The 16,601-nt window shown below is 38.1% G+C and overlaps 3 protein-coding genes across 3 annotated transcripts in view; all 3 read right to left on the bottom strand.

Annotated features, from left to right (window-relative positions):
• The window catches only part of LOC112012306 (serine hydroxymethyltransferase 4), a 4,076-nt gene extending 1,730 nt beyond the window's left edge, over nt 1–2,346 (bottom strand). The window contains 1 exon segment of the mRNA XM_065761499.1: nt 1,699–2,346. Within this exon segment, the coding sequence (XP_065617571.1) occupies nt 1,699–2,332 (634 nt within the window). The 5' untranslated portion in view covers nt 2,333–2,346.
• Nucleotides 2,347–4,588: 2,242 nt separating this feature from the next.
• LOC112017261 (uncharacterized mitochondrial protein AtMg00310-like) lies at nt 4,589–5,260 on the bottom strand. The gene has a single exon (XM_024049728.2). The coding sequence runs from the start codon at nt 5,258–5,260 to the stop codon at nt 4,589–4,591; it is 672 nt and encodes a 223-aa protein (XP_023905496.2).
• A 1,149-nt stretch (nt 5,261–6,409) lies between these two features.
• Nucleotides 6,410–6,961, bottom strand: LOC112017262 (uncharacterized). The gene has a single exon (XM_024049729.1). It carries the CDS (start codon nt 6,959–6,961, stop codon nt 6,410–6,412), a length of 552 nt encoding a protein of 183 aa, XP_023905497.1.
• Between the last annotated feature and the right edge of the window lie 9,640 nt (nt 6,962–16,601).

Below are 16,601 nucleotides of genomic sequence, written 5' to 3' on the forward strand. Positions count from 1 at the left end.
TCTCCACAACCATGGACCTTCAACACAAACAGAAAAACAGAACACCTTCTTCCAACTTCCCAAGCCCTTTTAACAACCCCGCCGGAATTGTGACTGAAACTGGCAAAAGCCGGTATGGCCGCAGCCCCCACTGGGCTTTTGGTGCGGCAGAATCTAGGCGTAACCCCGATGGCGCCCTACAAGGTGGCCCGGAGGGATGTTGTTAGAGTGCCTAACGTCTTTCCTCGGAGCGCACCCCCGACGAAGAAGACGTGCGAATTCACCTCATGGGCGGTGCTCGAGTGTTGCCGTCTCCAATGGCCAACACTCGTGAGGATTGGAGAGAATCAAGGGAACATCATAGGGGAAGGTGTCCCAGAGCCCCTGCATCTGCTCCTCTCTTTGTTCCAGCTCCGCCTGGCCGAGAAGGGAGTTGTTGGTGGCCTGGAAACATGATGGCCCTCCCCCTTCTCTGCCTTTTGTGTCAAGCTCTCCCATTCTCTTTATACCAATAAAGGGACGGCTTGACACTTCCTACCGGCTAGCTTTTTTAGGGCGGCTCCACCTGGGCCTCTGATTGTAGAAATAACTGGTAGGATTAGCTTGTAAATTTGTGTGTGAAACACACCTGCCTGAGCCTCTGATTGTAATTTGTAATGTTTCTGTTTATGAAATAATAATAATATCAAGATTTCTCTCTTCGCTGTCAAATCTTCTATTTTTTTTTCAACCTACTGTAAAACGACTACTTAGAACACTCGCCTGGTGCGCCGGCCAGCACCCTAATCCTCCCCACAGACGGCGCCAATTGTAGGGACTCAGTTTGGATTGACCCTGAGTATGAATGGGTTTTCAGCCCAACAAGCCCAAACAATAAATTTATAGAGAGTGGGTTAAAGGTTTAGGCGCTGGCCGTCGTTCATCAAGCATGAACTCTCATTTATAAAAAGATACTTAGAGTTTCTTTACAACTGGGAGGATTCTCCTCGGCCATGGGCCGAGGAGGCCTTTTGCTTCTCTTTTTTTCCCCCCCCTTTTTTACTTTACTTGCTTTCCTTATATAGTCTTCATCTTCCTATCTCCTTATTCCATCTGTTGATCATTCATTTGCCTCTCTTCTGGCCATCCGTCCCATCAGAGGCCTTATCAGTACTCGAGTGGTTCACTCTGATCAACATTGCCCTGCTAAGGGGTTATATCCCCATTAATGCGGCCAGGGGGGTTAGGTGAATGCATTAAATGCGAGGGTGACAGCTTACTTTGGGCTTGGTCTTTCCCGAAAATCACCCTTGTCAGGCCGAGAATGAGGAGGTTCTCGGCGTGGATTGGGGAAAGTCCCCAATTTAGCCTTGAATAGTCAGTGTTCCTCGGCATGGGCCTTGGGCCTGCTACCCGATGGGCCGAGGTTGTCAGGCCCACGGGCCCCACACACATAAATATACATCAAAGAAAATCTTAGTTTTGTTTGGATGTAGATTGGTACCGAGGTATAACCCCAAATAACTATATTTTTAGGGATAATTATAGTAAACCCACCTGAGGTTTAGCCCATTTTCACTTTGCCTACCCGTGGTTCAAAACTTATCACTTTGCCCACCCGAACTTCAATCCGTTACCCTCCCGTTACCCACCTCACCCTCAGACGTTAGAAAAACATATTTTTAAGGAAAAACAAGCATAACAAAGATCAAAAGGTTAGGGTTTTTATTTCTTAAGAACTATGAGAACAAAAAATACAATTTCTTAAGAACGCTTGGGGATCCATTTTTCTAACTTGGCCTGAAATCCCACCACAAATGATCAACCTTGGCCTGAAATCCAAGGCCTTTTCCTCTAACTTATCATAATCGATATACCCAGTTGTGGAATTCACCTTATAAGGCAAACTCTCGAAGTAAATGGAGGTAGCAGAGACCTTCTTCCCACCAGAGGTGTAATACCCATGTGTCAAATGACCCCCAGATGGAAGATCCAAACCCATGATACGATCATGTGGTTGAAGCACAATGGTGTAGGCAGCGAAATTAGCTGGTGAACCTGAATATGGCTGTACATTGACACCTCATTGGGTTAGGTCGAGACGGTATGTTTGGAGGGCTCGAGATCGGCAGAGATTCTCAATCTCGTCGATGAATTCGTTACCTCCGTAGTATCGGTTACCGGGCATGCCTTCTGAGTATTTGTTGGTCAGGGCACTGCCTAAGGCTTCAATCACAGCAAAGGAGGTGAAGTTCTCGGAAGCGATAAGCTCGATGCCACGGCATTGACAACGCTTCTCCTTCTCGATTAGATCGTGGATATCTGGGTCCACTGCTTTCAGAGGTGTGTTTCCCCAAGCGTTCACGGGATCCATTTTTATGGATTGAGGACAAACAAAAATCATAGAAGTTCTTAAGAAATCATAACGGGATCCATTTTTATTTCACGGGATCCATTTCTTAAGAACTTCTACGAGCAAATCTCAGAAAAGAATAACCTCAGGACCCGAAAGCAAAAAATACCCATAAAAATCTTCAAAGAAATTTGGGAAGAAACCAGGGAAGGCCAGTTTTGACAATGTTGTCCTTGTCTTCGCTGTTGTTGTTGTTATTTGCTTCGATATATCTTTTGTTTAACATGGGCTTGGTTAAAAATTCATTTTGCATTGAGAAAATTTGTTCTCATAGAAGTTCTTAAGAAATAAAAGCCCTAACTTTTTGATCTTTGTTATGTTTGTTTTTCCTTAAAAATATGTTTTTCTAACGTTTGAGGGTGGGGTGGGTAACGGGGGAGTAACAGATTGAAGTTCGGGTGGGCAAAGTGATAAGTTTTGAACCACGGGTAGGCAAAGTGCAAACGGGCTAAACCTCAAGTGGGTTTACTGTAATTATCCCATATTTTTAATATCAAAGATTTTGTAGAAAACACAGATAAAAATGTATTAAATATTTTTATTAAAAGAATGCATATATATATATATATATATTTCTATTTCTAAGTTTATTATGATTGTGATTAGTTTCAAGTCACTTTCATATGGACCTATCACTTTTTCTCCACTACTCATAGTCGGTCACATGGACAACTGTAACAATAATTGTAATATTGTATGTGATTCTGGAATTTTTGTTAACGAAAACTGCACTTTCCTACATCAAATGCCAAACTTTTTCTTTTTTTGATAACACATCAAATAATAAACTGAGCATATGTGTATAGCTTATCATATAAAAAAAAAAAAAAATTCTCATTGACATAATGGCCGTAGGAAGATTCAAGAATAAGGCAATGACTTTGTTATAAAAAAAATAATAAGGCAATGACTTTTTTTTTTGAAAACGCAACAAAACTTTCATTCATTGAAACTGAAGAGAATCAACATACAGAGCCTCCAAGGTAGGTGGCGGATAGTCCTCTAACCAAAATACATCTTCAACTAAAGTTTTTGCAAACCGTGCTAAAGAGTGAGCTACACCATTGGCATCCCTTTTCACCAGTTTTACTTCTACCCACTGTAAACCAGCCATCAAACATTGAATATCAGCAACAATATGACCAAGCCGAAACATATTTGTATCAGTGGACCTTAGTGAATTAAGCACTTGTGCATTGTCTCCTTCAATCACTAACTTTGAAAAACCAATATCAATGGCAAATTCAAGAGCTCTCCAACATGCAAGGACTTCAGCTTTTGTGCTGTCTTGTACCTGCGGCCCATTGGCGGACATGGCACCCATCACTTCACCCTTTTCATTGTGAATGATATCTCCTAAACCAGAGCACTTAAGGTCAGGGAAAATGGATGCATCAAAGTTAAGTTTGAACCTTGAAATTGGTGGTGGACACCATCTACTCTCTGTGCTGGTTCTGCTGACTATGGTTAGCTGTCCTTGTGCTTGTCGAAACTCTGCCAGGAGATCAAAAGCTCTTTTGTTCAGTTGGGTTGGTGACTGAAGCTTGCCTCCATGTAAAATCCTATTTCGTTGGGTCCATATGAGCCAGGCTTGGACTAAGAATAGCTCCAATTCTTCCCTTAACAGCCGGTCTTGCATCTCCTCAAATAATTGCATTGAATCCCATTGACCTCCACCACATTTTTGTAACTTCACAAGGCTGCTTGCCCACACATTCCTCGCCACCCCACACTCCCATAAGGGTGAATCACTGTTTCTGAAGCACTTTTGCAGAGTTCACATGTACCATCCTCCAAAATTTGTCTATGGACTAAATTTTCTCGGGTAGGAAGTATGTTTTGGCATACCCTCCAATCAAAAACTTTGATTTTATTTGGGACCTTGAGCTTCCATAACGTTGCCCAGACTTTAGTACCACTCAGCCCTCTTGAGATTTCTGTCCAATCCGCCCCCCTAAGCACCTGTGTTGCCACATAGTAACCGGATTTCACAAAATACACTCCCTTTGCTATGTGCAGCCACATCACCGAGTCCACAACCTGCCTTCTACTTAGTGGTATCCTTAAAATAGCCTCTGCATCTTCCTTGTGAAACTTTGACATGATTAGCTCTCTATTCCAACACCTTAACTCGGGTTCCATAAGATCAGACACTCTCCATTCCCATTCTTCCTCCACCGAGTGGATAAGAATTTTATTTGTGGGGTGATTAGGGATCTAACTATCAGACATGACCCGCATGGATGATCCATCTCCTACCTTCCAACAACATCCCTTTTTTAAAACAAGTTTGGCTGCCATAATACTCTTCCAAATATAAGAGCTAGTCGGTGAATCAACTGCTTCCAAGAAGGAGCAACATGGAAAATAACGAGCTTTAAGGCACTTGAACACTAAGGATTCTTGGTTTTGCAATAATCTCCATCCCTGTTTGGCTAGCATGGCAAGATTAAAAGCCTTTAAGTCTCGGAAACCCATTCCTCCAGCTTTCTTAGCTTGAGTTAAAATACTCCACCTTCGCCAATGGATTTTTCTCTCCCTATCCACTTGACCCCACCAGAAATTTGCACACATTGCGTTGAGATCATCACAAAGTTTTGTTGGTAGTTGGAATACACCCATTGTGTATGTTGGGATAGATTGTGCCACGGCTTTAATCAACACCTCTTTCCCGACCTTGGACAGTAGCTTTCCTTTCCAACCCTGCAACTTTTTCCACACTCTGTCTTTAAGGTAGGCAAAAGTTTGGTACTTTGCCCTTCCAACCAATGTTGGCAGCCCCAGGTAATTTTCAAACTTGGCCACTTCCTTTACAGCCAACTTCGCCTTTATCCATTCCCTCATGCCCACCGGAGTGTTATTGCTGAAAAATACTAAGGACTTCTCCATATTAATCATCTGCGTCGAAGCATCAGCATAGGTTTGAAGGAGCTCATTTATCACCTAGACTTCCTTTTGAGAGGCTTTGCAAAATAACAATGAGTCATCAGCAAAAAGCAAATGAGATATCATCGGCGCCCTCCTATAAATAGCAACGCCATGAATCCTCCCCTCCAACTTAGCTTTTGCTAATAAGGATGTGAATCCTTCTGCACATAAGAGAAACAAATAAGGTGATAGAGGGTCTTCTTGACGAAGCCCTCTAGAGGGGGTAATATTTCCAAAGGGTTTGCCATTAATAAGAATAGAAAAGGATGGTGAAGAAACACAAGCCATCACCAACCTGATCCAATGTCCAGGAAAGCCCAATTTAGTCATAATGCCACGAAGGAAATCCCATTCAACCCGATCATAGGCTTTGCTAACATCCAATTTCAAAGCAAGAGAGCCTGTCTTTCCCTTTTTTCTACTATGCATAGTATGAATAGTCTCATACACCAATAAAACATTATCTGTGATGAGTCTTCCAGGTACAGAGGCACTTTGTGTAGGTGAAATGATTTGTGGTAGAATTAGTTTTAGTCTATTTGCTAAAACTTTAGAGATTATTTTATATATCACATTACAGAGGCTAATTGGGCGAAAATCAGACATTTTTTCAAGGCATTTAACTTTCGGTATGAGTACAATATTAGTAGCATTAATTCTAGGAACCATGTGACCAGACTCAAGAAAACCTAACACAGCATCTATTACATTATTACCAACAATATGCCAATATTTTTGGAAAAAGAGACCATTCATACCATCCGGACCTGGGGCCTTTGTTGGTGCCATCTAAAATAGTGTCGTTTTGACTTTGTCTGCACTAAACTCACTGGTCAAGATTTGATGCCTCTCAGCAGTAATTTAGTGGGGCACTGCATTAAGGCAGTCATCCATCCGGTCATAGTCCCCTGCTGTAAAAATTTTCTGAAAGTAGTAAAGAGCTACTCCTGCAATATCCTCCATTGTCTCAGCCCAATTATTGTCTGAATCCCTTATTCTCTGTATGTAATTCTTCCTTCTTCTTTGTGAGGCCTTTTGGTGGAAAAACTTCGTGTTTTTGTCGCCATGCTTCAGCCAAGGGATCCGAGATCTCTGTGCCTAAAAAATTTCTTATTTGCGCAGTAAATCATCCAACTTCCTACTCAGGACCAAGAGCTCTGCCTTACATTCCTCATTATAGTCACTACAGTTCAAAACTTCTATTCTTTTCTGAAGTTGTTTGATTTCCTCATTTGCCGGATGGGTTTTAGATGAACCCCAAGCCAACAAATCCGCCCCATAGGTTTCAATTTTTTGTCTTGCTGTCTCTAAGGCATTTGACCGAATACCTCCTCTACCCCAAGCTTCCTCAACCACAGCCTTACAATCATTCCATAGAAGCCACACCTCCTCAAACTTAAAGCCACAACTTCCCCATCCTTGCCATTTTTTGTCACACTTCACATAGAGCACAATTGGAAGATGATCAGAGGCATAATAGGATAAATGAGTTACCTTAGAAAGAGGGAATTTTGCTTTCCAAGCCTCATTCCCCACCGCCTTGTCCAACCTCTGTTTAGTGTTCACATATCCCGGCCTTCTATTGTTCCAAGTAAACGGGTACCCTTCAAAGCCTAAATCAATCAATTTTGCCAAGTCCAGTGCCTCTCGAAAATCATCCATAAGCCTCTATTACGGCGGTGTATTGCTTAATTTCTCTAAAAAGTTCAGTATGGCATTAAAATCACCTATACAAACCCATGGTCCATCAACAAATGATTTCAAATGATTAAGCAGAGCCCAAGACTTACCACATTGGCTCGCTTCAGGCTAACCGTAAAAACCGGTGAGAAACCAATTGAACCCATCTTTTGCCGTAACTTTGACAAGAATATGGTTCATGGTGAAATTGATAAGCTCCATCTGCACTCCTGCTCTCCAAATCAATGCTAATCCCCCTCTTGAATTCGGCTGCTTCACTATGATTTTATTTGGGAACGGTAAATCACCTAATTGTTTGTCAAACCCCTCTTTGTCCAATCTAGTTTCCATCAAAAAGCATATCGTAGGCGCTTGAACCTGCACAATATCGCGCAGGCTTCGAATTGTTCAAGGGTTCCCAAGCCCTTGGCAGTTCGAACTTAGGATTTTCATTGCAACCGGCAAGGGCAGTTCTCCACCCTCGCCATTTCTTCATCGTGGTCAACATCTTTGTCTACTACTCTCCGCTGTTTTGCTGTTCTCTCTGTAACCCAGTGTTCACCTTCAGGTTCCTCAACATATTTAATCCCTATCTTTCCCAATAATGAATCTAAGCTCTCTTTATTAGTTTGCACTGGCCCACTATCCTTACGGACAACACGAGTCCACTTAGGCTTGGCTTTTGAGTCCGTAGGCCCGCTGGTTTTAAGCTTTTGCACATGGTCATTATGAAGGAGCACGTGAGTTGAATTAAAATTTAAACTTTGTACCTCAGTACCGTTACCCTCCTTGTTGCGGTTACTATTTTCCAAACTAGTCTCAACGTCTCCAAGAATCATGGGAGAGCATTGATGGCCTTCTAAATGCAACCCGGAATTCGCGCTGCTTCTAATTCCATCTTCCTCCCTAGGGTTTTCGATAGGTTTCTCAAGTGCCGTCACCATTACCTCCGCCCTCTTGGTATTACCACCACCACCATCTTGCACCTTTTCCCCTTCCGAGGTTGAACTCATTGGGCCTTTAGTGGTTCGCTTCGGTGATGTGCTTGAACGGCCTCCAGAAGCTCGCATCCAATCCCCATATTGGCATTTCACCTCTCCACCTTGTTTGGTTGCAGCAAAATGCTCAATGCAATGCCGGAGATCATGTCCAAGCATACCACAATAGTGACAGAAAAGTGGTAGCCTCTCATACTTGAACTTGCACCATGTTCGTTCGCCGTCTGCACTAGCTAGATAAGGCCCCCGCCTAAGGGGTTTTGAGATTGGCAATGCCACTTTAACCCTCATAAAGATGTTTTGATCATCAAGATTCCTCCTCCTCTCTTCCACTTTACCGAGTCTGCCACCCACCTCCGTAGCCACAGTGGGAGACACCATATCGAATGGTGCATCCTATATTTGAATCCAGAGAGATGCCGAGTCCAGACTAACATTCTTTGCATTCATGCCTCTGTGCCATTTTTGTACCAAGAGAATTTGATTATCAAACTTCCATGGGCCGTCATGAATTATTCTCTCCATATCAAACTCAGTTTTAAATTTAAATTGGAAGAGATTCTCCCCCACTTCTACAATCTATAGTCCTTCATTCAAGCCCCAGGCCCTTCGTAGAGTGGCTTTCGCTGCTCTTTTGTTGAAAGGTTTACAAGTGAGAAACCTTCCGATTAGGCTTAAGTTGCAACTTTCAATCTCCCTTAATCTTCCTTCATCTGGGATCGCAATGGTTTCTTCTTCCTCCACTGTTAATGTTATGTTCTCTAAGCTGTCAATAACCTCCTCTGCCATCGAGATAGCAGGAGGGAGTGATAGGACCAACAACCACGGTAATTTTAGAGAATAGGCTAAACTCTAAGGGTGATCCTTAGAGAGGGAAGGCTCATCCGCAGACGAGAGAGACAGCTCCTACTCGAGGAGAGAAAAATTTTCTATTGTAGCACTTAATAAGGCAATGACTTTGATATATTTTAATAGAGAATTTAAAATTTTAAAGTTACTATATTGAGCAAAAAAATGTAAACGTCAGGAGGAGGGATTAAGATGAAAAGCTACCGATGGGGAAAAATCAAAGAAGAAAGTTGGCCATCATTGGGTGTGATGTAGTAATGGGTTTGAGATGAACAAATGCAGCTGTGCACACTTGCAAGAGAGAGGGTTGTGATTGGTGGGGGCAGCGCCTAAGGAAGATTCTTAGGAAAAAGCATAAGAAGACGACGAAGACAGCTTTCCCTTGCTGGCTTTGCTCGCTAAATAAATGACCTATATGGCCACGCAACGAACATTGTGGGGACCACAACATTTCAAAAACATTCTGGTTGGGGCCAAAATTGGGAATTGAGTCCATTTTTCAAACAATATAATTAGTAGGCACGGTTTCAAAACTATATTTTTTACTAAGATCTCGAGTCTAAGAGACTCAATTTTAGGCTATAAATCGAGTATTTGAGGGTTGATTTTCATGTTCTGATCAAGTCTGAGGTGGCACTTTGTCCACTTGGAAATTAAGTCTTAAAAACTTGATTTATATATTGACACTCAAAGACTTGATTTGTTCTTCCCCCAGATCAGCCAATACAAAACATCCAACCAAATCCACCCTAACAACCACCTAAAATCCAGATTAAAAAAAAAAAAAAAAAAAAACCCAAAAATCCATCAGATCAGAGAAAGAAAGAACCTATCAGACCACCCTAACAACCACCTAAAATCCAGATAAAAAAAAAAAAAAAAAAAAAACCCAAAAATCCATCAGATCAGAGAAAGAAAGAACCTATCAGATTAGAGAGAGAAAGAATCCGAGGAGGTGAGGTGAATCCATATTAAAAAAAATAAAAAAATAAAAACCCAAAAACCCATCAGATAAGAGAGAGAAAGAATCCGAGGAGAGAGAGCTCACCTCACCTCACCTCGTCTGGTTGATGCCTAGGTTGCGCGGCCTGGGTCGTGCAGCCTGGCTGGATCGGGTTCCGGGTCACTCAGCGCGGAGTGGACCTGCGAGTGCCGGTGATCTTCATCTTTGAAAGCTAGATTCGCCCATTTAGAGAGAGAGAGAGAGAGAAAGATAGAGAGAGAGAGAGAAAGAGAGAAGGATTTTGAGTTTGTGTGTGTGACAATGAAACTCTGTGTATGTGTGTGAAAGTGAACTGAATATTCAAGGTTAGCTTATAAATCGAGTCTTAGAGACTTGATTTTTGGGTGGTTGCCACGTGAAAAAAATGACATATCAGACGTGATCAGACCATGGAAATCAAGTCCCAAATACTCGATTTATAGGCCTAAGATCGACTTTTTTAAACTCGAGATGTTAGTAAAAAACATAGTTCGAAAATAGTGTCTACTAATTATATTGCTTGAAAATCAAGGTTAAATTTCAATTTTGGTCTTCTGGCTAGGGTTGTTGATTTGACTTCTATTCTCTCACGTCGATCGGCCTTGTTTTAGGCTTTTAGCCTTATATATTGGGCTCATCCTGGCCCATATATATATATATATATAAGGCTAAAGAAAGAAAGAAAATGATAGTATTTCCCTTGATTCCCTTTTTAAAAAAAAAAAAAAATGTTTCAACTTATGGCATCCATTCTTGATGATAGCTATTATCATGATATTAATCGGTTTTGGTGTAGGTGGGAATTGAACCTCAAATCTCTTATTCAACCATTAAAAACTTTACCAGTTGAGTTAACTAAAATTCACCCCTAATTTCCTCATATTTTTAATGGGATGTGCGACATGTAATATTTATTTAATTTTTAATTATCACGTGTCTTATATCTAAATAAAAATAGAAAGAAAATGAAAGATTCAATAAGAGGGACATGTTATCTTCCTATGTTTGATTAGTTGGCTAAGTGGATTTGGAAATAGTAGGATATGTGTTCGATCATTTTCCTTCGAAATAACTACCTCAAATTATGAATGGTTGTGAGATTCCAGATTTTCCATTAGAACATACGCACAAGTACAGCAGAGGCATCAAGTTCAAACTTAGGTGAGCTGATTCACAAAGGCAGGGCCAATTGTATATTTGTATTCCATCCCTACAGGCCCATTATTCCACAAACATATCCTAACTATTCTTGAAGAGGTGGAGAACGTAGAACCCAACCCATTCCATCCCCATTCCCCCAAAGCCCACTTCAGTATCACTTCAGCCTAAACTTTTTATTTTATTTTATTTTTTATTATTTTTTTGTTTGGGATAAAGGTAATTCCACTTCAACCAAAACTCAAGTGACAAATATTAGTATCTTTTTTTCTTGCACCTTGAAATAGAAACCATTATTAATAATTTAATACCAACACTAATATATTTATGGTCTCGTTTGGTAACAATGTTTAAATACCACAACATGTATTTCTACACGTTTTTTCACCTATACGTATTTCCATAAAACTTAGACAACATTACCAGAAATCTCTTACCAAACGGACCCTATTTCTTTTAATTATTGTTATTTGTTATTACTAAAACTAACCTCCTGTGGTGCTATACGGCTCTTCTCTTCTTTTTCTTCTTCTTCTTCTTTATTTTTTTTTTTTTTTTGTATTGTCTAATACTTTGTTCAGAATAAGTAACAAGTTAGATGTAAAAGAGTTTGTAATGTTTTGGTAGTTATATTTATGAATGAATAAAACGAGGGGTGTGGTATTAGAGATAGGTTTAAGAGATTCTTTACCGTTGACTGTTTGACCTTACCTTTAAAATAAAAAAAATAAAAAATAAAAAATTTGATTTCCTTAAAGTCTACTCAATGAGCGCTTTTTGACCCTTAAACTTTTGGAGTCAAAACAACAAGTGTTTAGAGCATTATACAGTGTTTAGGGTTTTTTTTTTTTTGGGGGGGAGGGGGGTTGATTATGGAGGTATGTATGATGTGGAAATGGTGATTGGAAGGTTAAAAATGAGATACACTCAACCTCTAGTTGTGCCCTTTACAAAGAGTGGTGTTGCATAAAAGCAACCTAATTTCTATCTACAATAACTTCTCTTAAACAGGAAACTGAATGCTCAAAGTTGGGCTAGAATCCCCCTTTTTTATGGTTTCTTGATCTTCTTGATTTTATAGAGGAATATGGATTAGAATATTTAAACTTCTCTGCCATTCCCCTACATTGGATGTTTGAGTAGAAGTTTGATTAGGGCTCTGATTTTGGTTTCAATTTTAAAATTTGCTTGATTTTTCTTAATTTTTTTATTAAATTTGAGTATAATTATAGGGTTTTAATAATTTTTAAATCATTTGTTGATGAGATTATCTTCTAACATATTTAAAGTTTTCAAGTTCCAACTACTTATCCTTTTTTACAAAGAAAATTGATCAAAATCTCAAAAACAATAATTATCTTTAGAATTTATTTGCTCCATTTTATTACACTTTGTCTAGAATTTAAACCAAAGAAATGTTGGCATGTAATTTGAAGGATCAGTTGTTGTAATGTCGAGGAGATTTGGATGAACTCAATTTGATGGTGTGTTGCAAAAAAAATATATATCAAAAGACCTTTGAGACACTGATGTGGCAATCCGAATTTGATTACTGTGGGGATGAAGAGCCTAGATGAGAATATTGGGCCGTGGGCTGCGCTCGAGGACATCAAATAGCCTGAGGACAGACCAGTACAAATGAAGACAGATAGATATTGGGCCGAGGAAGAGATTAGGTCATGGTGAGTAGGTGATGTTGTCTGAGGAGCAATATCACCTTGGCCATCAGTGCGGAGGCCTAAAGTCCGACTACCCATCAAGTACTAGGTAGCAGGCAATCATGCTTGAACGGATAAGCATCAGAAAGATATAAGGCAAAAGAGAATTGAGAAATATTTGAGAAGAAAGCTGCTACCAACGCATTGAATGCTCTGCATCTAACCCCCAGGTTGTATTAATGTGGAAGTGATGCCTGAACAATAACTTTCAGTCTTACAGCAATCCTCAATGACTTCAGAAAAGTGCTGATGGGACAAGTATCAAGAAGATTAATAGTCTGATCTACATGTGGAGGGCTAAGATGAAAGAAATGAAGGAAATATAAAAGGGATGAACTCCCTTACAGAGGGGAGGAGGAGAAAAACCAGAGAAACAGGACTGTGTAACCAAGAACTATAATTTTTGTATAAGTTAAAGAGAAATATATAAGAACATATCTTCCTTGGAATTGACCGAGGAGAATTTTTATTGTTCAAATTGTTTGTTTATTACATTAATAGCTAACCTATGGTGATCAATATATTCCTAACTCATTGAACGTTCAGTCTCAAGCCCATTCTCTAACAAATTCATTGTGTTGGGCTCATTGGGCCATTGTCCATCCATCTTTGGGTTGTGGAGCAAAACGTGCCCTTACAATTACAATGACATAAAATGGTAAATATGATCAAATCTTATTTTTAATGTTTTGAATAAAGGCATGCTTAAAAGGAAAATCTGATTCGTCATTCAATTGAATGATCACATAAATAATTCTAAAAAAAGAAAAGAAAATAATGATCACGTAAAAATGATCTTTATATTTAATTTTCTATTTAGATGAGTTGCATAATTCATGACATAAATATGTACATTAATTCCTAAAAGATTGATTTAGGTAGGATAAGGTAGGTGCCGAACACATTTGCATCTCGTAAGTTGTAACTAGCATCCTTCCTTGGATTAATAGTTCAAGGCTATGCTTTTGCAATGTAATTTTTACATTTTAAACTTGGAATTATAGCCATGTGATTTTTCTTTATATTGTTGCAAATAAATAAAGTATTGTAATTGTAATTTTTCATTTTATCATGTAACCTGAATTTTTAATGGAATAAAGGTGTGTTTTATTTATTTTCTCAATTTACTTGTCTTTATTTCTTAATAAACAAGGTACTGCTCCAAATCTAAAACACTCATCTAGAGATTAGATAGGTTGGTTGGTTGAGTCATCACACCAGACTCATTTGACCTTTGTGGTTCTCATAGATATTGAGGATGATACAAATTTTGTTATACAAGTATTATCATCAATTATTAAAAAAATAATTGAAACATTTTAGTAGGAAAAAAAAGGTAATTAGGAAATTTATATATTAATTTATTTATCATATTGTTAAAATAAAATTGTAGTTGACTTTAGAAATTTTCAATACTCTTAAACAAAAAAATAGATATAAAAGCGTTCACAGCAGTGGAGCTAAAAATTTAGGTTTTTAGCTCCACCAAAAGTTACTTTATCTATTTTACCTACACACATGCTGCAGCAGTGGATCTATTTTAGTTTTCAACACAATAAAATAATATAAACATCACAATAAAATAATATATCTCCTACAATAAAATAATATATCTACTACAATAAACAACAATCACAACCACCCGCAACTGCTACCGCTGCCACTACCGCCGCCACCGACTCTTCTACCGCCGCCGACTCTTCCGCTGCTGCCATATGATAGAATAATATATTGTTTACAATAAACAACAATCACAGCCACTACCACCACCACTGTCACTACCACTTCCGCCATCGCCATCGCAACCGCCACCATCAAAAAAATTATTTTTTTCTCACCAATATTGAATACTTAAAATTTATTACAAAAATATTGTGGTAACATTTCTTAATTTTAATTTCTTATTATTATTTTATTTTTCCCATTATCTTATTTAGTTTCATCCAAATACACGTTTCTTCTTCTTTTTTTTTTTTTTTACTCTTTGTTTTTCTCCTCCACACACGTATGCTCCTCATTATCTTCACTCTATCTTCACTTGCATTTTTGTTTTTCTACTTCAACTTTGTCTTTCTTTCTCTTTCACTCTATCTTCACCGCTGCCCCCACAACAGCCACATCGGAAAACACTGTAAACAAAATACCCTCGAAAATTTCATTAATTGCGCCAAAATGCCCACAAATTGGAAAACACAAGCCCACTACCACAAACACAAACACAAGCCCACTGCCCACAACAGATCGGAAAACACAAACACAAACCCATATCGGCACTGGGCACGAGATAGCAGAGAGAGGGTGGAGCTCGGAGGTTCGGCCTTTGAGGTGGAGATCTAGAGAGAGAAAATGCGAGATAGAGACCCACGTTGGCACTGTGCATGAGATAGCAAAGAGAGAGGGGGTGGAGTTGTGGAGAACGCAAAGAGTGGTTGGCGCTGGGCTGGGGCTTCGGTTAGTGCTGGGCAGGGGCTTGGTCGGCGGCAACAGGTAGAAACGAAGTGTGAGGATTGAGTAGAGAGGAGCAATGGGCAGAAATGGAAAAGAGGAGAGAAAAGAAAAGAAAAAAATATTATTAAAATATTCTGATTCAATGTGAACGCAACATAAAACAGTGTTTTTTTTTTTTTTTTTTTTTTTGAGCTACAATGCACATCTATCTTTAGATTTATTTTTTTTTTTTTTTTTTTTTTGAGCTACAATGCACATCTATCTTTAGATTTGCACTAGAGCTGAGAAGCTAAAATTCTTAGGTTTAGCTCCACTGCTGCAACTCTCTTTTTTGTGTTTTGGTGTAGCTGAAATAGCTATATAGCTATTTAGCTACATTGCTGCAAATGCTCTAAGCTTCTTCTAAAAAAAAAAAATAATGGGTCAATTGGATAAGGTTTTTATCTAGTTTGAAGAAAAATCCTTCAAACTCTTTATATATGTTTTTATTGGATGAAAATTGTGAAAATCTAACTATTGAATTGCATTTTCTTTATGTTTTTAACACGCATGTAAAATTTAGTTCAAATTGGATGTTATTTACTATTTAATCAATAAATTTATTTTTTATACATAATTTTAAACTACAAAAACTTAAAATTTAAATATTTGATTGATGACATATTTATTAATCTTTAATCTTCTTGAAATTTTGGAAGCGTGGATTATATAAAAAAAACATATAATCCAACTATTAGATTTTCAAAATTCACATTCAGTACAAAAATAAATGAGAAGTTTGAAGGCTATTTTTTCAAACTAGTATGAAGGCTATTTTTCCAAAATTCACATGCAATCTTTACTCATTTGACCTTTGTGGTACTCATAGACATTAAAAATAACACAAATTGGACAAAATTTAGTTACAAAATTGTTTGTTGGTGAATTTTGACAAATCTACCATTGGGTTACATTTTCTTCTTATATCCTTTATGCTTGCAAAATTTTTAGAAAATTAAAAATCAATTGCTATATTATCAATAAATAGTTTAAATTGCTAGTTTTTGTAATTTAAAATTATGTATAAAATAAAAGTTTATAGATCATATGGTAAATAATATCCAATTGACACAAAATTTGACATGTGTATTAAGGGCATAAAGAACATATAATTTAACTGTTAGATTTTCAAAATATATAGTAATGTTTATTTTATTAAGTAACGACTATAACCAATTTTGTAGTTAAACTTTAGTCATACAAATTTTGTTATACATGTATTATCATCGATTATAAAAAAAAAGTAATTGCAACTTTTTATTAAAAAAAGTAATTATGACATTTATATATTAATTTATTTATCATATTGGTACAATAAAATTGTAGTTGACTTTATAATTTTTCAAATCTCTTCAACTAAAAAATACATAAAAGATAATGGGTCAAAATTTCATTCCATGGGTAATTTCCAATTTGATAATTTTACCTTT

This window comes from Quercus suber, unplaced genomic scaffold, assembly GCF_002906115.3.
Source record: "Quercus suber isolate HL8 unplaced genomic scaffold, Cork oak 2.0 scaffold_416, whole genome shotgun sequence".
NCBI classification, from domain to species: Eukaryota; Viridiplantae; Streptophyta; class Magnoliopsida; order Fagales; family Fagaceae; genus Quercus; species Quercus suber.